Source organism: Pollachius pollachius, assembly GCF_949987615.1.
Source record: "Pollachius pollachius genome assembly, chromosome: 1".
Taxonomy (NCBI): Eukaryota; Metazoa; Chordata; class Actinopteri; order Gadiformes; family Gadidae; genus Pollachius; species Pollachius pollachius.
The window spans coordinates 22,144,634-22,168,549 of record NC_136934.1 but is presented as its reverse complement, the minus strand read 5'-3'; the positions used below and the strand labels follow the sequence as shown (position 1 = coordinate 22,168,549).

The window sequence follows — 23,916 nt, the reverse complement described above, 5'->3', positions numbered from 1 at the left end:
ATCATGTGGTCATTGAAACAGTGTCTGCAGGTCTCACCTATAATTAGGATAATCTGGTGATTTAGTAAAACTTCTTCAGTACCTTATATTAAAATAGTTCTAAATACATATTTGAATCATGTACCGTTTTCTTCATTAATAAAGACATTAGTTGACAAGAATCCATTTGGTTGGAAAATGTGCAACCAAAACTATAATCATCTTAAAATAAAAAATATAATTTACTAAGGTAAACATCGACACTCAACAGACAACATTTTTCAGACAAAAGATATTTGGATCTACAATTAGCTACAGTCATGAAGAATTACACCTTTACACACCAGCTGACAACACATACAGGAGCAACCTGACTGTATACTGTGTGGTTCTGTATGTGTATATGTGTGTGTGTGTGTGTGTGTGTGTGTGTGTGTGTGTGTGTGTGTGTGTGTGTGTGTGTGTGTGTGTGTTTGTGTGTGGGTGGTTGGGTCGGTGTGTGTGTGTTGGTGGGTGTGTGTGCGTTCGTGCATGTGTGTGCTTGTGTGGCATCTCATTAAAGTTGCAATAAGTAACATTTAAACTAGCTTCAAATTTCAAATTACCTTGTCAATTCTGATCAATAGAGATTTTGATAATGTTATCAATAAAATCACATCCTGTAGCTGATATAGTCTACAAATAAAAATAGCTGGCCAAACCCGTACCTCTGTCTTTGTTTACTAGTACATGTGTTCTTGTAAACAAAGGGGGTGTGTCTAATCTGATTATCGAATCTACCAAAGCCCCGCCCACTCCCCGGCCAGCCGAGCAACGCTAGGGCGCATCACACAGTTGCAGAGCCAGTTACCGAAAGCGTGAACCGAAAACTGATATGGAGTTTGTTTTTAATCTGAAAGACTCCTGCCTACTTACTGGGAAGAGCTCAATCTTACACATTGCGACTTTAAATTGCTCTGTTGCTGCAACAGCTAATACGTAACATCAAGGAGGAAAGGAGTTTCACTTGTTTTCAATGAGCATCTGAACCTTACACACTAGCTCTCGGGCCAGAGGCAGGACCTGCTTGATGTTGTGGTGCTCGGCCATTTCTGGGAACAAACAAAACAAGTGACTTGCTGTAAATGTATAGGCATAGACAGACAGACTACCAAAGACATAAACAACCAAACAGCTAAACAAAAATACAACAACACTCACAGATTATCTAGAGATCTGCATTGAACAGTGCTAATGTCTGTTTCCTGCAAAGTAATAGAACTTCGTAAATAGTATAGCAGTGTAAACAATAGTAAAAAAGTATGAAGCGCCTTTATTTTTCTTCCAGCTAGTCTAGACTCTAACAGCACAAGATGGCTGCATCCAAACGCACTGACTTGACGTTGTGGTAGTTTACATGGTGCATATGAGCCCTCTATATTACTCTACAGCGCAAGCAAACATTACGCTGTAATTCACTTACTCCTGTATCGTATAAACGTCATAGGTTAAAAAATAAATGTCAATGTTTCCAATCATTTGTGCTTTTGTCAACTGGGCAAGAACCCGAGCACAGTTTGGATACTGCATACCATGCTACTGAGACCGAAAGGATACACATACATTTAGTGCCCTGAAATAACAGTGGAGCCGAGGTTTGCAGCCCGGGGAACATACCGTTGAAGAACTTGATGATGTCGGTGAAGTCCATGTTGTTCTCCAGGATGATGTCCCGGTAGATCTCCACCAGCGCCAGGGCGATGAACAGGACGAAGTGACCCGAGGATGCGTACTTGGCCACCCAGATGGTCTCCCACACAGAAAACACATCGTCGTACACCAGCTCTGCAGGGACAAAGCATCGAGGGAACCCCAGTCATCTCCCGCCTGCTGTGTGAACCCCTCCCAGAAGATAGGATTCACAACAATCTTTTTGTTACGATTTGGGACTCTTTGTGAATATGTAAACGGTTCATAATCTCAAGATGCCTTTTTTTGTTTTCATTGCATTCGATTCTGTAGACTCCTGGCGTATCTTCATTCATCTCATTTTACAATCCCGAGGTTGACTAGTGGTTTTGGACAACGCTGCTATTAATCCAGACATGCATGGTTTCACCAATGTGGTCGCTACATATTCAGCCAAATACAGCTTTTGATACTTTATACTTCAGTTAGCGCACGGAAGACACTTTAACTCCACAAGATTATATGAATTTATAAGATGCTCCTGAGGGAGCTGTAAAACCGTGGAGTGTGAGATTTTAATCAACATCGGCGCCCGGTCCTTGGAGAACGGCCATGGCTGTCTCTCAGTCTTGCATCAAGTCTACGGCGGGAGGAAACCTATCTGCGGACCTCTCTTGAAGTCCAGCAGGAACCAGCGGTAGCAGAAGTAGAAGTGGGTGTAGTCCCCGTTCTGGTGCATCAGCTCAAAGAGCTCAGAGTCCAGGATCTGGGAGGTACAGAGAGACAAAAGGGAGTGTGGCGAGTGTCACCCACATACAGGCGACCACGACAGAGAGACGGCCCTGACACCACCAAGAACCAGGGCACCATGTGTGGGGAACAGCGCTCTTCACCTGGATGAGGGAACGCATGTTGGCGAAATGTGTGTCCATCGCGCCTCCATGTGGGAAGTTGTGATTCATCCTCTTCATGAGCTGGGTGAAGCAGCTGAAGGCCATGGCCTCTGGCGGGCCATAACAGCACAGGGTGGGTGGAGAAGATACAGCCTCAGGTGTTGTGTCAATGCAAACGGTCGTCTGACTAGCCAGGTATAAACACATGGTGGCACTGTGATGAAACTGTTGACTCACCGTCGTCCAGGATGACCAGGAGGGGAGCCAGCAGGTCACACATGCCCTGCACGTAGCCCACCTCCAGGTGGCGCCAGATATAACTGACAACAGGCACATTTAAGTTATTCCCCCTCAATGATATGTATTTGATTACGGATGGTTTGTTCGTAAAAAACAATAACATTTCAAGGTTTAAATTGTTATGTAACTGCGAAAAGTGGGGCAAAGCAATGCGGAAACCGCATTTGTTTTTACCTGCACATGATGTTGCGCAGCTTGTCCAGGTTGGCGGGGCTGAAGTAGATGTAGTTGCGGTCGCAGCGCTGCACGTCCTTGTCGATGCGGTGCAGGTTCAGTGTGTACAGGTCCAGGAGCTCCTGCTGCAACACGGGTCAACAAGGGGCCGGTCACTACACAGCTCACACCTAAACCAAGGGGCCTCCTGCCACCACATGGCTGCCAGTCAACCACCATCAGCTCAGGGAAGTCCTGCTGCTGGAGTTCAACCCTTGAACTACACAGATAAATATAATCGGTTTGTTTCAATTCATATTTGATGAAATGGGGTAAACACACAGAAGGGTCTGAACTATAGACAGTGATGTTTTAAAGGTCCCATATTTTACCACCAGGTGTGGGTATGATTAGCCATTACAAGGCGTTTTGAAAATCTGCCTCTTCTGACATCACAAGTGGGCGTGTCCACCTAGATGTAGGACGGCTAGATGAGCAACGTTTGCTACAGTCCACTGGGTAGGCTGGTAGACTGATCCATCTAGCACAAATCTAGGTGGATGCGTCCACTTGTGATGTCCGAAGAGGCAGATTTTGAAGGACAGGGCGTAACGTAGGTGCACACTTACGGAGTAGGCGGGCTTGGCCTCGACCGGGGAGGACCCTTCCTCCTCGGCCCCCTGGGTCTCAGCCGGGGGGTCGCAGGGGGGGTAGAGGCTCTCCATCTGGGGCTCTTCAGGCAGGGTGGACTGGGCCCCCTGGGGACTGGCCTCCCCCCGCAGCTCCACTGAGGAGGACCAGCCCTCACACCGGCCCTTCCCGTCCCACGGCCCTGTGGGCACGCTGGCTTTGGGGATGTCCTCCATCTCTATGGCCGACGGGGACTCGGACTCCGAGTCGCTGGGAGCCCGGGGCCCCTGGGCGGGGCGGTAGGCCTCCGCTGGGCACTCCCCGGTCAGGAGGAGGCTCTTGAGTGCAGCAGGGATCTCTGCCTCCTCCGTTTCGCCTCCTGCGACGACGTCGTCGCCCTCTGTGGACATCAGCTCTCGGGGTGCCCAGCTGGCCTTTGTTTCTTTGGATTTGAAATCCCTCGTCTGTTCTGGCTCAGCTCCTTCTCCTCCTTCTGCGTTCATATCGGTGTCCTCCCGAGGCACCCGGGTGGACGCGGGCTCGGACTGGGAGGCGTCCTTTGGTGGCGCGTGCTCTTGGTCTTCCCCCTCCACTGTGTCCGTGTGTCTGTCCGGAGCCTCAGCCTGCTCTGCCCCGGCCGCCTCCGGCTGCTTCCCTTCCTCTTCCGCCCGGGCTTTCTCGGCCTCCACAACCCCCTGCTCTCCACGGCTCTTCCTCCGCTCAGAGGGCTTCTCCTCATCTCTGAGGTCTCCCGACGTGAAGGGTGGGTGAACCGCCAGGGGCTCCCCAGGGGTCCCCCGCTCCGGAGGGGCGGCAGCGGCGGCGGAAGTGGCGGGGGTCCTGGGCCCCAGGTCGGGCACGCAGGCGCTGTCCTCGGTGCTGAAGGAGACGTCCGACAGGCCCGAGGTGACGGAGAAGTTGCGGGAGGACGGGTGCCCGGAGTCGGGGGAGCTGACCCCGTTCTGGAGCACCCCGTTGGGGACCCGGGGGGCCTGCTTGGCCCCGGGGCCCTTGGTCTCCGCTTCGGCCTCGATCTGGTCCACCTCTTCCACCGACTCAAAGACCTGCAAGAACAAGTCAGAGGGGAGCGGGCTGCTGCAGGGGGGCCGCGGGCCCCTCGGCGGAGTGCTGGCTCCACACACTTAGCGGACATGGAAGACACATAGAGAGGGGTGTGGAGGAAACTTAAAGAAAACGCTGCACAGCGCACGGCATGTTAAAGGTGACATATTATACCACCGGGTAGCAAGTGGACGTGTCCACCTAGATGTATGACGGACAGATGAGCAACGTTTGCTACAGTCCACTGGGTAGGCTGGTAGACTGATCCATCAGCACAAATTTTTGTGTGCCAATTTCCAAAACGGCTTGTAACGGACACACTCACACCTGGTGGTATAATATGTCACCTTTAAGCTGAATCGTGCAATAAGCTAACCATGGAAATGAATGTACAAAGAAGATCATAAAACAATTTCATGCATATATCTGATTTTGTACTCCTGTTATGTTAAAATCTAATTACAAACAGTTACAACTCGGCAACAAGCGCTGTAGAGCATCAAAGGCATTTCCTGCTATGGGCGCTAGAATCTTGTGTGTCCATGGTCAATCATTGCGAGGTGCATATCGCAATTACAACCTTATCCTGATCCCGCAGCCTATACCACGACATGACAAACAGCATGGAGGTATATCATACATCATCTCACAGGGTGTAATACCTGGGTGCTGCTGCTGGAGTCACTCTGCAGACGGGCCAGACTCTGCTGGTCAGAGCTGCAGCTCTGGGAAGACTGGAGGAGAGGCGGAATCACAATGACTTCATTACTCTGATTGGACCTCATTGGAACACTTCTTGTGCTGCATTCAGACTGCGCAAGACACTAGGGCCACTCAGTAATAAAAAGTAGGGTGAAACCCTGAGCTCTCATTTCCCCTCTGTCTAGCAATGTTCATGACGGCCTTATAATGAATCACATTAATCCACATGGTGTAATTGTCACGGTTTTTCAGGGTAAATCTTGACTCAATCACCAAATGAGATTGATAAGGATTGGTTGATAGGAAGGACCAAGGATGAAACATGTGAAGTGCTTAATCCACCCAAGAAACGCACTATACGAGGAACAATGGACTGGTGAGCACCATCGACTCGCTGTCTTGTTGAGAACTAGTTTGGATTAGGAATCGATTGCATCTCGATTCCAAAACACTCTGAAGCATCACTTTAAGAGAATCCCTGCTTCATACGCGGCTCACACACACCTGGGACACTGGGATTGCTCGCATAAAAAGGACATATTCTGCTGGTGACTTATATTGTTGTCTTTTACCTTCCTGTATCAGTCTTCTATTTTCAAAGCGCGGTGGGTGTCCCCATATCCTTACCCACATGTCTATAAAGATTCAAACATTGTCGCCTGAATTTCCCCATCAAATTACAAGATCTGCCACATGCCCTTATCAATCTCGGCCTGCATTGTGATTGGACAGAACGCCAAGGAGACACAATAAGTGGTCTAGGTAGGCAGGTAGGATGATTCAGATACAATTGCCCAGACACCCCCCTTGCTTTGTATTGGTTGACAACCTATGATGTACGAGCGAAGAACGTGACTTGGCACCACCTCGACAACGGTCACCTCGACAACACCCTCACGTGTGTGTGTGTGTGTGTGTGTATGTGTACGTGTATGTCAGACCTGCAAACTCCCAAGAGTAAAAAAGCTGACAGTGTCACCAAGCCTGTCAAATGACAGGCTTGGATGCAAAATGTAGCCCTTTATTATACAGAAATTTGCTGTTGGTGTATTAGCCTAGGACAACACCCTTGCCAGATTATTTATCTAAATAGCCCTATGTTGATAGAATTTACTAACTTTATGCAATGTCTACGTTCGTGCAGTACTCTGCGTTGACTCGGTCCTAAAAATACAATATTATCGTAAATTATATCACATCAAAAAAACGGTAGCTAACATTAGTTGAATCAAGCAAACAAATAGCTGTTGTTTTTGCTCCAAAAAGCTTGACTCACCTCAAATTTAACATAAGATAGTTCCTTCAAATTAGGGCTGTACGGTATGGACTAAAATGTATATCACGGTATGATTTGAGGCATAGACGGTAACGGTATTATATCACGGTATGTTAATTTTATCTTCTAATTTCGATATAAATGCTTCTGAAGGGGTAAAATACTGAACCCGTCATGAAAAAGTAGTTAGGTTACTGTATTAACCGTTACTTACTTTGTTACGCGTTACACACAACACTGTACTGGTCACACCGGTCTCACGGTAACCCCAAAATCCATACCGTGCGCAAATTCACACTGGTGTACTTTCTATACCGTTTATACCAGAGTGTCAAACACAAGGCCCACGTGCCGAATCCGGCCCGCTAACTCATTTTATGTGGCCCGCGGCAGCTTCAAATGAATTTGAAAATCGTCCAAAAAAAGGTGAAAATGCACAAAAGTTCTGCCACACACCTCTGAAAAACAATCATTGCATTCTCCACCAAGAAGCCCTCTGTGGATTGGTTCTTGAACTGGATGATATAATGACAACGGCCATCTGGTCATTATATGGCAGTGATTCAGGCTTGTGGCCTGGATCCCTTCCAGTTCCAGCAGTTTTTGAAGAAGGTGGCTCAGAATATGGCGATGTGCTATACCCTACAGAATTAAGGTGGTAGAACCACGGTCCTCAAACAAGGGGGGAAGTTTTTGAGCTTATTAAAGTTGATGTTATAACTTATGTATGATAATATTACCATTTTTTATTTGCTTAAACAGTTTGATCTTTGATTGATGGAGTAATGTTGGTTTTCGTAACTTGATCAATTATAGGGATTTAGTTCATTATAACACAGAGCAATTTTCTTAGTTGCTTACATATATTTTTAAATGTATGTAATTGCATGTACAAGTATGCAATGTATAAATAAATACTAAAATGCAGAGACAGTTACTTACCAATATCTTAAGGAATAGTTCAATTATATAGTCTTACAGTTACAACCGGCCCTTTGAGTGTGGCCCAGAGTGTAAATGATTTTGACACCCCTGGTTTATACCCCTACCAAATTGACGTTAAGAGTTTCCATCAGACTTGCACGGTAGCCAGGCGTGTCATCCAAAGGCGAGCTCAGTTGGCGCTGTGTGCTTCAAGATTCTGAAGCCAGTGCTGAGATTCCGATTGGCCCAGAGAAATATCAATTATAAGAATTATCCAATAATGTTTCGCAATTCTAGCCTGCATGACATGCATATGAAGGACAGCCTTCTCCGCCCCCCCCCCCCCCCCCCAAAAAAAAAAAAAAAACCTCTCCGGTTCTATGTGAATGACCCAATAGACCAAGAAAACGACAAGTTTGCAGGTGTGGTATGTTTATGTGTATTTGTATGTGTGTGTGTGTGTGTCAACTGTGGTGGCTTGTTGTCAACATCACCACAGTTCCCTGATGTGTGTTTGTGTGCGTGTGCATGTGTATGTGTGTGTGTGTGTGTGTGCGTGCATGTATGTGTGTGTGTCAGGGTACTTTGGTGGTGTTGACGGTTGTCAACGCACGCACAACCGTCACAACCGTCGGTTGACAACCGTCAACACATGTGGTGGTGTTGACGGTTGTCAACACCACCACATTTACCTGATGTGCGTGCGTGCGTGCGTGCGTGCGTGCGTGCGTGCGTGCGTGCGTGCGTGCGTGCGTGCGTGCGTGCGTGCGTGCGTGCGTGCGTGCGGCCCCTGTTCCACACCTCGTTGCTGAGGGTGGAGTCGCGGTGCACAAGCGGCTGGCTGGAGCTGTCCACGCTGGCCCCGGAGCACTTGGCGATGGCGGCCGCGTGCTGCTCCTTCTCCCGCTCGCGCACAATGGCCTCGCAGCCCAGCCACTCGCCCATGGTCTGCTGGTAGCCCGCCTTCACCTGCTCGTCCACCTGGCCGCACCGCAGAGAACATGTCCGTTAGGACGCAGCAGAACGGGTCCACATGGGTTGTTGGTGTGTGTCTTGTTACTAGAAAGCTGCGGTTGGTTTGAGATTTGAGTGTGGTCAGTCAGACAGAGGAAGATTTCCAAACTTAATAACCCCGCCCCCAACAAAGTCTCCTTCCTCTCTGCTCCCTCCCTCCCTCCATGTTTTTCTTCCGCCATTGGGAACGGTTGCATTCACGTGCCTGTGGTCGACCCAAACAATCTGTAAAGAGATGCCCTGATGAGGCGGGATCGGCGTAAAATGGAACTAGTATCAAACAGATGCAAGCGCGCAAGCACAACAGATCTGCTCTGAGCATTTCACTCACTCAAAGGTCAAAGGTCAAACACAAACCTCCTTCCTTTCAGGTTCGGACATTGCAAACTGGTAGTGACCCAGGAGGAAAGGCCACACCTCCTTCCTCAGCGACGGCTCCACACCCCCAAAGTAGACCAATCGGAGCAGCTCCTTCTCCTCGTAGGCCTGTGGACAGCAGACATGTTTTTAAGGTTCAAACAGGACTAGGCATGTTGCGGTAGATTTAGCAGCTACTGAAAGACTAGAAAATGTTTGGGTTTTGCCAATGCTAATGCTTCAATTAACTTGGAACCCATTAAATCATGCCATATTCTGAACACTTACAAAAACATTTCTGGATAGAATAAGGCAAAGAGACCTTATGCCCTGCCTGGTATCAGGACAGTTGCAAAGTGCACTCTGACGCGTGTGGCCGTGTCAACTACTCTAGATGGACCTCCTGGCTCTCTAGGGATGTGGCCTACACCTGATTGTCTCATTCTTGGTCCACTGCCTAGTGAGGAACACTGAAACCGTCTTTCATTAGTCTGTAAGAACACACACACACACACACTCAGACACACATGGGCATGGCGAGGTTTGGTACTGGGTTAGGGCTTCCAATTGATTTAACGATAATCACTAATGGCTGTTCTATGGCTTCTCTCAAGCCCTGACTAACAAAAAAAATCTATTGGTTAAGTGATTAATTATATTTAATAGTGGGAGCTTTGTATTGATCTTCTGCATCTGTGTCACACTTCATAATTTGGCAACAAGTTCTTCGTATTAGAGCCTTTTAAAAACCTATGGTGTCTGCATGTGCTTTGCACCTGAAATATGAAAATAAATTGTACAGTTAATATGAGATGAAATGTGGTAATAAATAGTGCTAATGTGGCATGTTGATTTTGTAATTAAAGGCTTGTGTTTACCAGGCACACTCATCTGATTTGCAGTTGCCAACACTTAGAGGAGAGGACTCCACGATTGACAGAGGATTAGTCACGCCTCGCGCATACTGTTCCGTGTGACTAATAATGAGGCCATGATTAGCAGACGATGAATACGGATGAGAGTCAGAGGTGCAAGAAACGCAAGAGATTACGGAGGAAGGAATAGTGAGAAGGGGGAGAGAAAGAGGGAGGGAGAGGAGGTGAATATTTACGGTTGCGTGTGGGTGCGTATGTCTGAGCATGTGTGTGTACAAGCATGTGTATTTGTATGTGTATGCGTGTATGAGTATGTGTATTTGTATGTGTGTGTGCCTGTGTATGTCTGAGCATATGTGTGTGGATGCGTGTGTGTCTTGAGTATGTCAGAGCATGTGTATGTGTGCATTTGTGTATGTGTGTGTGTGTATGAATGTATGTCTGTGTGTCTGTATGTGTGTGTGTGTGCACATGACTGTGTGTCTGTATGTGTTTTTGTATGTTTGTTTGAGTGTACGTGTTGTGTGTAAATGTGTGTGCATGTGTGTGTGTGTATGTGTGTGTTAATGACTGTGTGTGTGTGTGTGTGTGTGACTATGACTGTATGCGTGTTTATGTCTACATGTATATGTGTGTGTATGATGGTATGTTTGACTATATGAATGAGTATGTGCGCGACTGTGTGTGTGACTGTTTGTGCGTGTGTGTGTGCGCGCGTGTGTGTGCGTGCGTGTGTGCATGACTGTGTGACTGTGTGTGTGTATATGACAGTGTGTGTGTTTGTGTTGGTGTGTTTGTCTATATGTATGTGTGTGTGACTGTGTGTGTATCTGCCAGTCTGTGTGTGTGTGAGAGGGGGAAGGTACTGGAGGCTCGGAGGCGGAGCGGCCCCGGGCGGTGCCAGACTCACGGTGCGATCCTGTAGGAAGAGGCGCCACACGCGGGGGGTGAGGCCGGCGTTGGCGTCGGCGGGCTCCACGATGGCGTGGTTCACCAGCGCCGAGAGGTGTGTCCTCACCGTGGACAGGTGGCGACAGTACGCCAGCCCTGCACGCCACGCCCCCATCACAGTAACAAAGCTTTATTAGCACGTTGCATACACGACGGATCAAACATTTGGGGTCGACCAGACACTTTCATGCTTTCTATGATAAGTCACACTTTTATTCAACAGTTTTCAGCTGTGCTTACATAATTGCATAAGGGTTTTCTAATCATCAATTAGCTTTATAACACGACTGGCTAAACAATGTTCCATCAGAACACAGGAGGGATGGTTGCTGGAAACGGGCCTCTGTATACCTAGGTAGATATTCCATAAAAAATCAGCCGTTTCCTGTCATTTACCACATTAACAATGTGTAAACTGTATTTTTGATTCATTTAATGTTATCGTCCTTGAAAAAAACATTGCTTTTCTTTAAAAAATAAGGACATTTCTAAGTGACCCCAAACTTTGGAACGGTAGTGTTAGTACTTATGCATTAAATGAAAGTGCTTTCAACACATACTGGCAACCGGCAGACTAATAAAACATGATGTGAGCGAAACATTAAAAACTATGAGCAATGTTAATTTGACAGGTATAGGCTGAAAGCCTATCAGGTGTTTCGGTTAATTTCCCCTCTGGGGAGTATTTCTTAGACTGAGCCCCATCGGACTAAATGTATTTCTTTCCGCGTGATTCGCCCTGGCTGACATTATCCTCATTGTTAATTATTCTGAGTTGACCAATGCTGTAGGAGTCTGCTGGCCAGGATTAGGCTAAAAAGGTCAACGTTTATCCATGGATCTTTAATTAGGCCTATTAAGCATTTGTTCAAAGTGTCAGAAAAAGAATGATCGGGGAGGACTTTTCCAGTTAATAAAACCTCTTGATTATTCTTTTTTTAAAGGTTAAAGGTTCTAATCCGAGAGAGCAAACAATTGTTATGCGTATATTTATTGATGCTTATAACTCATGAAATAATTAAGCTCTCATAAGAGAGTTATACTATGCATCAAATCACTGTAAAAGGACATTACAGACTATGTGAAACAACAACGTAAAAAAGAGCTGGACATTGAAACAACAAACAGCAAACAGTAGTCTGAACAGACTAGCACTCAGATATAGCCTGACATCGCCGGACTGATTCTGAAAAAGTATATGAGCCTGGAACCTCTCAGTTCATTTTTGGAGTGAAGACCAAAAAGCCTCTGGACGCAACTGGATAGATCTACAACGAATCAGAGCAACGGATTGGCGACACATGACCTGCAGCTATGTAGATTGTTCATTGAAATGCCTGAACGGGGCTCCTATAGGGCGCAGCTCTGTGCAGTCATCGTATCAAACTCGCCACGTATCAGATAAATGCTTGTGAGTGGCCAAACCCGGGGCATGGGGAGGAGGCCACACGCATATGTCATAGCGGATCAAAACATGAGCTGGCAGATTCGACTGGTTCCCAGGCTCGCCTAGCTATGCTTCTAAAGGGACTGTGGGCAGATCATGGTGGATCATGCTCATGTTTTTTGCTTCTATTCAGACTTTCTGGGGAGGAAGTAGCAACAATCATCCAGAAAAACCCTGGGTTTTAGTATCAGTACCCTCTTCACGTCCCTGTACCCGGGACAGGTCCCTGATTGGCTGTGTAAAGACGATACCCCTTCACGTCCCTGTACCCGGGACAGGTCCCTGATTGGCTGTGTAAAGATGATACCCCTTCACGTCCCTGTACCCGGGACAGGTCCCTGATTGGCTGTGTAAAGATGATACCCCTTCAAATCCTGAAGATTTTCTGGCAGCGAGTAAAAAGGCCATTACTGGCTCAGAAAGACTATCCCACTGCTGGCCTCTTCGTCAGTATCGTGAAACACCTGCATCTTCTACAACAGATGATCTATTCCATATGACCATAATCCTGATTCCAGATAAAAAAAATGTAGTTTTATTAAGCATTTAAGGGAGATTCTTCATAATTATTGTATCTGTGTGTCCCATGATTAAAATGATGCAAATTATCCTTCTTCAATTTACTGATCATCCAATGACCTCATGTACGTTCCTTTGGTTATTTGGTATCTTATTAGCTTTTTGCTGACTTTGTGTATAAAGTGATACATTTTAAAATAAAGCAGAAGCAAAAAGAGCTGTTACGCTTGAAGGAACCAGAAGCAGACTTACAGCCGTAAAACGCCCGAGAGATGATCTGGTTCTTCATGTTGTCACACAGCAGCTTGAGAGGGGCCCTGTGGGACCATAACAACAGCCATACAACTGCTGTTTACTACCAATCCATACAATCAATGTACAAACTCACCCTTACCCAAGTATACACCATTTCACAATACATCCTTACCTGAACATACAACATACAATAACCTCTATTTTTACCAGAAAACATACATACAATGGCTCTCACTTCAACCTACATTAAAGGTAAAATAACCCTCATTTCAATCTGCCACCAATTAAAAACACAACAAAGGTACAATTCTGCTCAATTCAAAATGCAACCCACACACAATAACACCAATTAAAAACACAAAACACATTCAATAACGTGCAATACCGCTCATTTCCAAATACAACACACAGAGAATAAATCCCCTAGTCTCTAAAATACGACTCACCAACGATTGAATGCTGCATTTACTAACATTGTTATTTTTCTATAGTGTAACATTGGCAAACAGCGGGCGAACACTCTGCACTGTCTTTTTGATGAATAGCGTGCATACTGCACACTACGACACAACCTGAATATACTGCTCTGTTACCTAATTTATATTTAATTGGTCCTATTATTTGACTCATATGAATCATATGAATATGATAAGGCCCAGGATTTGGTTATGTTTTGTTATGCCTTCATCATCTCCATACATCCATCACCTGACACCACGCGGTTCATTGACCAGCAGCACGCATCAGAGGTTCACGTGAGCGTCTGAATCGGCCTTGTATTGAATACGGTTGTGAGAGCACACCTTTGAGATCATGATGCAAAGGGACAATGGTTGTAGGACAGATGTAGACCCCGCTTCCTCTGAAGGTGGTGCACGACACAGTCATTCTAGATTGACTGTCAATCTAGATTGAATGCGTCATGCACCACCCCCTTCAATCCGGATTGACTCGCCTTCTTGTCTAGAGAGAATCTTAAGCGCCAGCGCTGTCTAGTCATGTTCTTAACGTCTACGCAAGCGGTCATCAACCAATACAAAGGCAGCATAGCATACGAAACATCCTCATCCTGTGCCTGCACAATTCTACATGATTAAACGCGGCATTATCCAAAGCAATCAAAACCGGTCCGCCGCAGTCACCCCGTCTCCGCCCACTCTCCAACATGACGCTAACCCTTGATGTTGGGGTAACTCAGACCCTGTATGTGGGTCACATATCAAGCGGGAGTTCTCTAAACTGCCACTGTGTAGGCGGAGGTGACTGTGCGCTCGCTGTGCCTTTAATGTCAACAGAGGCGTTCTCTAGCAGTTTTGGATTCTGAAAGGGTTGTTGATTGGACCTGTCGCTGTGGTGTCAACAGGGCCAGAGCAGGAGTACACATGCAGCCGCTGGTGGTGAGGAATGAATGAATGAATGATAAATATATATCTATATATATATATATATAGATATATAAAATATATACCGCTCGTGGTTGCAGCCGTCCGGCGGCGCCCCCTCCGTCAGACTCCGGGGGGAGCAGGACGGGCAGGAAGACTTCCTCAGGGTGGGCTGCCACAGCGGAGCACCCTGCTCCATCAGGTCTGGGGGGTTCACTGTGACGCACACACACACACACACACACACACATGGGCACACACACACACATACACACATACACAGAAATACACATGAACATACACGCACACATACATGCACATGTACACACACACACAAGTAAACGCACACACACACACACACACACACTCATTAATGTCCCTCAAATGACTATTAGGCTTTTCGATTAGCGGTTCAACTACAATCTCAAGAAAGATTCCCCAAGCCCCTCGGTGTTCCATCATTGCTTCGGAAAACCAATTTAAACTCAATTAGGATCTGATGGTGGCGTTTAAGAGAAGTATAACACGAGCTGGCAGTGGATTTCACATTAGCAAACAAGTGGGCACGCCGTAATGGATTGGGATTCACTTTTGGAAAATCCTCTTATTTAACATCGACAACAACAGGAACATGCGAGAGCATTTTGCAGCTACACCTGTCAGTCAGCTGTCCCCAACCATGCGCAAAACTGATGATTGGATTGTAATGCAGTGATATTGAGTGGGTTTGGGCGCACGTGTGCACGTGATTGTGTGCGTGTGTGTGTGTGTGTGTGTGTGTGTGTGTGTGTGTGTGTGTGTGTGAGAGAGCGTGAGTATGTGTGTGTGTGTGTGTGTGTGTGTATGTGTGTATGCATGTGTGTGTGTGTGTGTGTGTGTGTGTGTGTGTGTGTGTGCGTGTGTGTGTGTGGGGGCGGGGGTTAGTCTTTGATCACATAAATGAACCTCCCCAGAGGCACAGAGCACAGCTGCCAGAACCAAAGCATGCGGACACAAGCTGACAGGCGGACGGACAGAGCCACGCTTTAACCACATTACAGCCATCTCCTGGGGGCGGGTCCTTCACGCGGCCGCAGGACAGCCGGGGCCACTAGGGCCGTTCTCCTCAGTCGGGGGGGGCAAGGAGGACGACAGAGCGGAGGGGGAGGGGGGCTACAGCCACTGGAACAAACACGGTGGTACGTTTTACGCTGGGGAGCAGGCCGCTGCCACGGGCCACTGGGGTGCACGCTGCCATGGCAACCAGGGTCGGATTTAAAGGATACCTCACCAAACTCTGATTGGCTGTTGGGAAACAGGATGCGGAAGACGTAGTCCGTGGCCTCGTCCTCCTCCTTGTCGGACACCGACTCTGATGATCCCGATACGGGAGCGACCCGGTTCCGGAGCTTAGGAAACACCTTCCCCTGGGGGACGAGGAACAGGGATGACGTACCCTTCTGTGCCTACCCTCCTAGGTGACATGGTTAGGATGTTTATAACATGCAGGCCCTGGTGGATTATATGCCCATGTTGAGTAGTTTTCCTAAGTCTCAACAATTCTAACTTCTTCCCAGATATCATAATATATAATATAATATATAATCTGATACATAGATATATCTACCGTCTCTCAGCTATTAGAATCAGAATTAGAAACCCAAGCCGTTAGTTCTTAGAAAGTAAGCTAGTTCTCCGAGGTACATAATAAAATCCTTCATGTAATAATCAGTTATAACAGTCTAGTGTGCTTGGCTAGTGTTAGCTCGTAGCGGGAGCCAGTAGCTGTGTGGGTTGTGTCTGTGATTGTGCTTTCCCTTCGGATACTGAATCCTTGTTCCAGGCTGACAGACACGCCTCCATGCACACCAGACACACTTGTTGCTGAGCCAGAACGCCAACACGAGAGAACTTACTCCGCGGCGTCTCAACAGCTATACACTGTGATCTTATCATCCCATTTGGATTGTGGTTTTCATTCAAACAATGAATTTCAGGGGCATCATTGTTACGCCATTTCACGAACGAATGTGGCATGGTTATAGCTCTTCCCCAGCCAGTGCAGCACCTTAGAGACACCTCAGTGTCTCTAAGGTCGCCAGGAGCAGCTCATGGGCACTTAGGCAGTTTGGCCCGGAGGTCGCACCAGCAGCGACCTAGACGGCCCCCCATTCATGAGCAGAGAGTGGTTTCCCCATTCATGAGCAGAGAGAGGTCGCACCAGCAGCGACCTCGGCGGCCCCCCATTCATGAGCAGAAAGTGGTTTCCCAGCTGCCATTGTGCGCTGACCTTTCCCCTCTGGGACCAGAGAGGGGGGTCCAGCTGGCCGTGGGGCAGCAGGCCGGTCTCCAGGCAGGAGAGGAACTGCAGCAGGTGGCCTCCTTTAGGGAAGCGCAGCGGGGGTCTCTGGATGCCGTCCTGGCTCACAAGCACCACCGTGCCCCCACTGTCCACTAGAGGAAGAGAGAACAACACTTAGCTGAACAGTGGTGAGTTAGGCTATATCTGCTCTAAGCAAAGGGAGAAACACAACCCAAAAAATAACTACAGACATGTATTGCTCTTAGGGAGCAAAGTCGCCTGACCTCGCAAGACGCCGCAAGTTGGTCGTAGCGCTGAGCGGAAATTTTACTTTCACCAAATCGTTTTGAAGTTACGGCCAACATATCATCATCATCAACAAAATTGCAGTTTGTTATTCTTTTAGAAAATATAAAGAAAATATGCCGTCTAGTTCGTCTGATACTGTCACGATAGCGGATCAAGACACCGTTCCACATTAGTGTATTAGCTAATTCCGAAAATGTTCCTTAGGCTTTTGAATGCCATGGTAGCGATTACAGGTTTAACGATTATCCAACGGTTTGGGTCAGACCTTGATTTCTGAGCCACGTTTCGGTGCATATCTCGTCATACCTCGCGGGGTTGAATCACGGCCCCTTTGTGACACTTTCCTAGTACCGCCGTTGTGTATGTGTTATAATGACTGATATGAAATGCGTCACACAGCGTAGCGTTTTAATACAAGTGTCTGAGAAGCTTAACCCCAACTCTGACTCGGATATCAAAGTATTTTCCTGCTCATACGGAGCTTCACCATCCTCCCTCCGCAGCGTCACACTATAGGGGTCCTGGGATTCTGACCCCCCCCCCTCGGACGGGAACATCAAAATCAACGGCGGCTCAAAATGAGCTCCACACGTCTGCACATCCAAGCCCACCGTGGTGTTACACTATAGCTGCTTGAGGAGCTTAACCATCTCTCGGATGCCATGGTCCGAGAGAGGAGTAGGAGAGTATACCAACAGGTAATTGTACGTCAGGGAAATATTGCCGTATTGCGATGGAAAAAAATCGGTATGTTTCCTTTTAATCATCTAAAGCTGTGTTTCCTATTTATTGTATTGTCTAGCCACCCTACCTTCCTCAGTGTCATCTAAATGGTGACCTTTGTGCTTGGGTCAGTCACCTAACCACTGCAGACGTGTCGTCGAATTATTAACCTTTGTGCTTGGGGTAAACCGGTCACAAGGGAGAGGGCATCGCCTTATGCATTCTTCTGCTTGATGAGAACACATGCAACTCTGTGTCTTGGGTTAACATTACCTGATTTGATTATTGACATCTGCAAAGTGGGGAGGATGTGAAACTGTTTAAATATCTCTGTCTAACTGTATTCTGGACTCATCTGCTAGAGAGGAGTCTAATGTATGCATGCTAGGGCTGGGCGATATGGACCAAAAGTCGTATCTCAATATCTTGAAGCAGAATATTGATATAATGACTAGGAAGCAGAATATCGATATAATGACTAGGATGGGGGGGGGGGGGGGGGGGGGGGCACGCTCTGCCCGCCGCTTTACCATTACTATCCCTACCGTTCGGAATTGAATACAGTTTGATGGTTGAATAAACCGTGGACTAGACACTGCCTCCACCTCGTATTTGAGCACATTATAATATATAACATCACGGCCAAAAGCGGCCACACGGCCTGTGTGTGTGAGCCGGAGGCAGAGCGGGAGAGACATAAGCAGAGTTACGAAATGGCAGGCGTGGTTCCAAACTGCTGTTATTTGGAACAAATGTGCTGTAATTTCAACGCAAATTAATTATATCGATGTTGACGATATGGTCTCGTTCCATATTGCGTTTGAAAAAATATCGATATATTTTAAATATCGATATATCGCCCAGCCCTAATGCATGCATTTAAATAGGTTAATTGTCTACAACTATTGTGTGCTTTTTGCATTTAAAATCTCATCGTTCCTTGACGCAATATCTCTAGGAATATAATAGGATTTCACGTCCGCGACACAGAAGGACAGAACTGCGACCGCCATGCACACGGCCCGCGGGCGTGTGCATGGTGGATTTGCTCTCGGTTTCAGAACCGTCACACTCTTAAAAGCAAAGTACTGATGCTGTTAATCAAAGGCAGCAGACCCACCCTGTTGATGGCAGTGCAGGTAGACAATCTCCTGCAGCAGAATGGTCATAGCGTAGTCCCAGTACACACTGAAACACACACACAACACCAGGTAAGACTTTCTGCCGTCACCGCTACTAATGAATGTGGGTGCAGGAAGACCACAAGTAAAACCCAATGAGAAAAGTGCATTCCTTAAAATAGAGAGATGATATGCTGGAGAAAGCAGCGCTAGACACAAAAACAAAACCAAAGCGAACATTTTGTTAATTGGAGGCGCTTGACGGCATCTCAGTCAATAAGCCATCTGGTGACTAGGCAGCGGAGAACAGGCCCCCATCAACAGCCTCTTTGACTCCAGGATGAAAGGTTGTTGAGTCACATAGACATATTGCATTATTCAGTAATAGTCCGCTGTTAGACAAGCAGCAAGGAACATCAATTGGACGCCGTGCCTTCATTCCATTTTTTGCCGAATCATTTGAATTCCAGCCTTTTCATTCTAAATGTGACATTTATATGGATTTATTCAGATTTATGCATAAGCATCCCAGTCTGGTCTTTCTAAATACATATATATATATATATATATATATATATATATATATATATATATATATATATATATATATATATATATATATATATATATATGCATATATGATTCTGAAAGTCCCTGTTATTGAAAACCACAGTCTTGCATGCATTCACTGTTTGTTTGCAATCCCTCACAAATCATTTTAAAGTGGCAATTCAGCGTAGGGAATGAAATCATGGTAGACGCCAAGGAAATGGATTAAAGGAAGATATTTCTCAATTTCTAGCCTTGAAATTGCCGAAAGAAGCTTCAGGTGCATTTGTTCTGAAGCAGGTTTATCCTATTAAAGCAGTTTTTACTGAATTCATATCTTCACATTAGAGCTCACATATCCATATAGTATTAAACATACGATACATATAGTATAAAATATACACATATACAAAATGTAGTTGGCTACACACGTAACAAAATGCAACACAATTGGTTGACAACACCAGTCAGACAACACCAGTCAGACAACCGTTTTCTCAGAGAATGACATGGCATGATAGCCTGCAACGGTCACACAACGCAAACCAATGCACCCTCTGTCTTCATTGCTTTTCTGTTGTCGTTGTTACATGACCGTTATGACCATGTTTGGTAGTCATGGGTACAGGCTGTGTATGGATCATCATCTTACCTGTGCTCATAGTCCAGGTCTCCCACAGATCCGTTCATTAGCTGGTTGGGCGTCCACTTCAAGGTCATGACCTCGGCGGTCTGGTGTAGAGACAGGTACCCTGGAACCGCCTCCATGTCGTCTCGCTGAAACCACAATGGACACGTTGGCTTGGCTTAGAAATGAAACATGGAACTAATAATGGATGCTTTTACCCTTTTACATAGACCCAGATCAAAGTTGAATAAAACGTGTACATTAATTAGCTTTTCTCCTTTTGTGTTTGATTGACGGCTTGCTTCTATTTGTTTTGTCTCTTTATGGTCGCAATCAAAACTTTGGTCCAGAACCGTAGATTCTTATTTCACGAAATGTTTTCAGATCAAAACATGACAATGTCCATGTTAATATCCACATGTACAGTAGATATTGCAGCCCTAGAGCATCACTACTTCCACATTTTGGGAGACACTGCTAAGCCCCTCCGATATGACCAATAATTAGAGACTGAAATGCACACAAAGTCCAAGTGGGGCTTAGTGGAGGTATTCGCTCGGGTAGAGCGGGTTGACTTGTCATCAGAAGTTCTCTAGTGTCGAGGTGTCCCTGAGCAAGACACCTCACTCTTACTGCTCTTGACGAGCTGCCTGTCACCTTCCGTGGTGGACATTGCCGTCCGGGTGTGTGTATGTTTGAATAAATGGTCTTAAGGCGCTTTGGATAAAAGCGTTTGCTAAAAGTAAAATGTAAATGACTAGTGAAATGCATGGCTGTGATGCGTGAGGCGTTACCGGCTGGACCAGGACGTTGTTCTTCCCAAACAGCAGGGTGGCTCTGTTGTTCTGGTGCAGGGACTCCACGTAGTCGCGGGCAGACGGCGAGGGGGAGGGCCGCTCGTCCATGCTGCTGCTTGAGTGCCTCTTCTGGAACTAGCAGGGGGGGGGAATAGACCGTATTATTGTATACTATACATGTAAAGAAAGTAGGATCGGGATCTTGCCTGTATGCTATATGAATGAAAATAGGTGTGGGAAAATGCAGAGACCATAGGGGGACTCTCTGCAAACAGCGGTCTAAACTCATATCACAGAAAGCCCCTCTGTAATGGGGAGCTTAGAGGGTCATGAGGAACGCTTGCAACTGTTAAATGAGGAGGATGACTCAACCTCTGCTGGTTGTGCAAACCTCACCTGTGCACACATCTCCTTGTTCGAGAGGGCTCCCGATGTGCACGTTCCCCACTTTAACAAACCTCTCCTATTGGACGTTCAACAGTATAACAGGGTTCAGGGCTCATTCTGCTAGAGAAGAGGCTCCATGGATGCATACATTAAATAATCCTGTATTCTACATGACATTTCCTGATCTCTTTTCTTGGTAGAGTCTAAGTGTCGTACTTTCCATGACACAAGGAGCAGCAACATAATCATTATCCATGCAGTTATTATCCTAGCAGTCATTATCCTGATTGCCATTATCATAGCTGATATTTTCCTAGCACTTTTTATCCTAGCTGTTATCCCAACAGTAATTATCGTACTAATCATTATCATCCTAGTGATCATTATCCTAGCAGTCACTGTCCTGGGAGCAGCAACACATTCATTATCCTAGCAATCATTATTCTAGCAGTCATTATCCTAACAGTCATTATCCTAGCAATCATTATACTAACAGTCACTATCATAGCAGTCATTATCCTAGCAGTCATTATCCTAACATATATTATCCTAGCATTCATTATCCCAACAGTCATTACCTTAGCAGTCATTATCCCAACAGTCACTATCCTAGCAGTCATTATCCCAACAGTCACTATCCTAGCAGTCATTATCCTAGCAATCATTATCCTAACAGTCACTATCCCAGCAGTCATTATCCTAGCATTCATTAGCCTAACAGTCATTATCCTAGCAGTAATTATCCTAGCAAACATTCTCCTAGCAGCCATTAGCCTAACAGTAATTATCCTAGAAGTCATTATCCTAGCAATCATTAGCCTCACAGTCATTGTTCTAGGAGCAGGAACACAGTTATTATCCTGGCATTAATTTCTCTATGAGCAGCAACACATTCATTATTATAGCGATCATTATCATAGCAGTCATAATCCGAAGAGCGACAACACATCATGATCGTAGCAGTCACAGTTATTATCCTAACAGTCATAATCCTAGTCATTATCATTCTAGGGGCAGCAATACAGTTATTATCCTATCAGTCATTATCCTAAGAGCAGCAACACAGTCATTAGTCCAGCGGTCATTTCTCTAGGAGCAGCTACACATCATTATCCTAGCAGTCACAATCCTTATCCTAGTCATTATCAGTCTAGTAGCAGCAACAAAGTTATGCTGCTTTACGTTCATTACATGACAAATACAGAAACAAACATGAAGTGCGTGGAACATTTTTTCTATATCGCACAGCCCTAATCCTAGCTATTACCATCCTAGAGAAAGCAACATTTTAATTAGAGGCTTATATATACTCTTACAATATACCATAATGTTATTAAATTATATAAAATATAAATATAAACAGCAAGGGTATTTTTTTACCGTCACTGATTGCAAGTGTCTTCTTTAGAGGAATTAAAGCGATCCAGTTAAAGGACGCCATGAGCTGAGCGGTTTGCTCTGCTTAATGCTGCCTCTGAAGTGGCTTAACATTAAACATACATTTCCACTCATTCAGTGTAATTGAAAAGTGTACTGAGGCGGCGCCTACACCATTCCTCACGACAGCCCCGTTATAAAATGCCATTAGGCAGACAAATGTACCATACTCAGACACATACACTCATCCACACTCCTCTCTCCTATCCATCAAAGACCCACACTGCTGTTCCTCTTCGGGGTGGATGAAGGAGGGGTTCGTAATGAAGCAGTATTCAGGTCCTCCCTAAAAGCAACCGTCTACAGCATTGAGAGTGGGGCTTCTGAAGCAACAGGGATATCCCGCCGACACACTCATGCTTGACCCACCTTCATCTGGCTTTTTCAGTCATTGGCCCCAAACTGTGGAACAAATCCCTCCTAAAACTCATTTATATTCCCTTGCATTTAACTCTGTATCAGTTTTATTATTGTCTAGTGTGTCCTTTTTTAAGGACACACATCATTTAATTGTACAGCCCTTTGGTCAACTGTTGTTGTTTTTAAAGGGCTCTAAAATAAACTTAAACTTGAAATAAACAATTCTAGCGGTCCCAATACGAGGCTGTGATGTGGTGAGCGTGGGGGCACTCACACACAGGGCGGGCCTCTTGCTGGGGGAGTCCTGCCGGCAGTGGCCTCCGTGGATGCGGTGTCTCTGCACCAGCTCGTCTGCTGACGGGTCCGTCCAGAAGTGGTCGGCCGTCTTCATCTTGGTGTACTCCAGGGCGCACGGCCCCACTGACACAGCACAGACGGAGACAGTCAGTACAGGGGCTCCCCTGGTGGCGTGGCTGGGCCAGACACAGCGTGGCAGGCAGGGCTCGGACTGAGCAGTCAGAGTATAAGGGCGTGGCTTATCTTTGGATCAACAATAACAATGGCAATTTCAAGAAGGTCCTTACAGGTCCCATATTATACCACTTGGTGTGAGTGTATTAGCCATTGCAAGCCGTTTTGAAAATCTGCCTCTTCCTGTGTTTTAGTGACTTCACAAGTGTGCGTGTCCACCTAGATGTATGGCGGATAGATGAGCAACGTTCGCTACAGTCCACTGGGTAGGCTGGTAGGCTGATCTATCCAGCACACAGCTAGGTTGACACGCCCACTTTTGATGTCACAAAAACACAAGAAAAAGGCAGATTATTCAAATGGCTTGAAATGGCTAATCACACGCACACCTGGTGGTAAAATATGGGACCTTTAAAATGTCTACCATCAAACCCATGTTTCATGTTTTATGAGTGTGATGAGTAAT

The 23,916-nt window shown here is 46.2% G+C and overlaps 1 protein-coding gene across 1 annotated transcript in view; it reads right to left on the bottom strand.

Moving 5' to 3' along the window:
- Positions 1-733: 733 nt before the first annotated feature.
- Positions 734-23,916, bottom strand: part of sgsm1a (small G protein signaling modulator 1a) — a 39,882-nt gene continuing 16,699 nt past the window's right edge. The window contains exons 7-24 of the mRNA XM_079756188.1: positions 23,254-23,399; positions 20,793-20,930; positions 20,023-20,147; positions 18,821-18,888; positions 16,657-16,820; positions 15,658-15,793; positions 14,474-14,603; positions 13,003-13,067; positions 10,744-10,880; positions 8,959-9,087; positions 8,389-8,568; positions 5,348-5,419; positions 3,015-3,139; positions 2,778-2,860; positions 2,541-2,650; positions 2,317-2,413; positions 1,636-1,803; positions 734-1,070 (exon numbers count right to left, since the gene is read on the bottom strand). Of these exons, the coding sequence (XP_079612314.1) occupies positions 982-1,070; positions 1,636-1,803; positions 2,317-2,413; positions 2,541-2,650; positions 2,778-2,860; positions 3,015-3,139; positions 5,348-5,419; positions 8,389-8,568; positions 8,959-9,087; positions 10,744-10,880; positions 13,003-13,067; positions 14,474-14,603; positions 15,658-15,793; positions 16,657-16,820; positions 18,821-18,888; positions 20,023-20,147; positions 20,793-20,930; positions 23,254-23,399 (2,162 nt within the window). The 3' untranslated portion in view covers positions 734-981. The remainder of the gene's footprint in view (positions 1,071-1,635; positions 1,804-2,316; positions 2,414-2,540; positions 2,651-2,777; positions 2,861-3,014; positions 3,140-5,347; positions 5,420-8,388; positions 8,569-8,958; positions 9,088-10,743; positions 10,881-13,002; positions 13,068-14,473; positions 14,604-15,657; positions 15,794-16,656; positions 16,821-18,820; positions 18,889-20,022; positions 20,148-20,792; positions 20,931-23,253; positions 23,400-23,916) is intronic.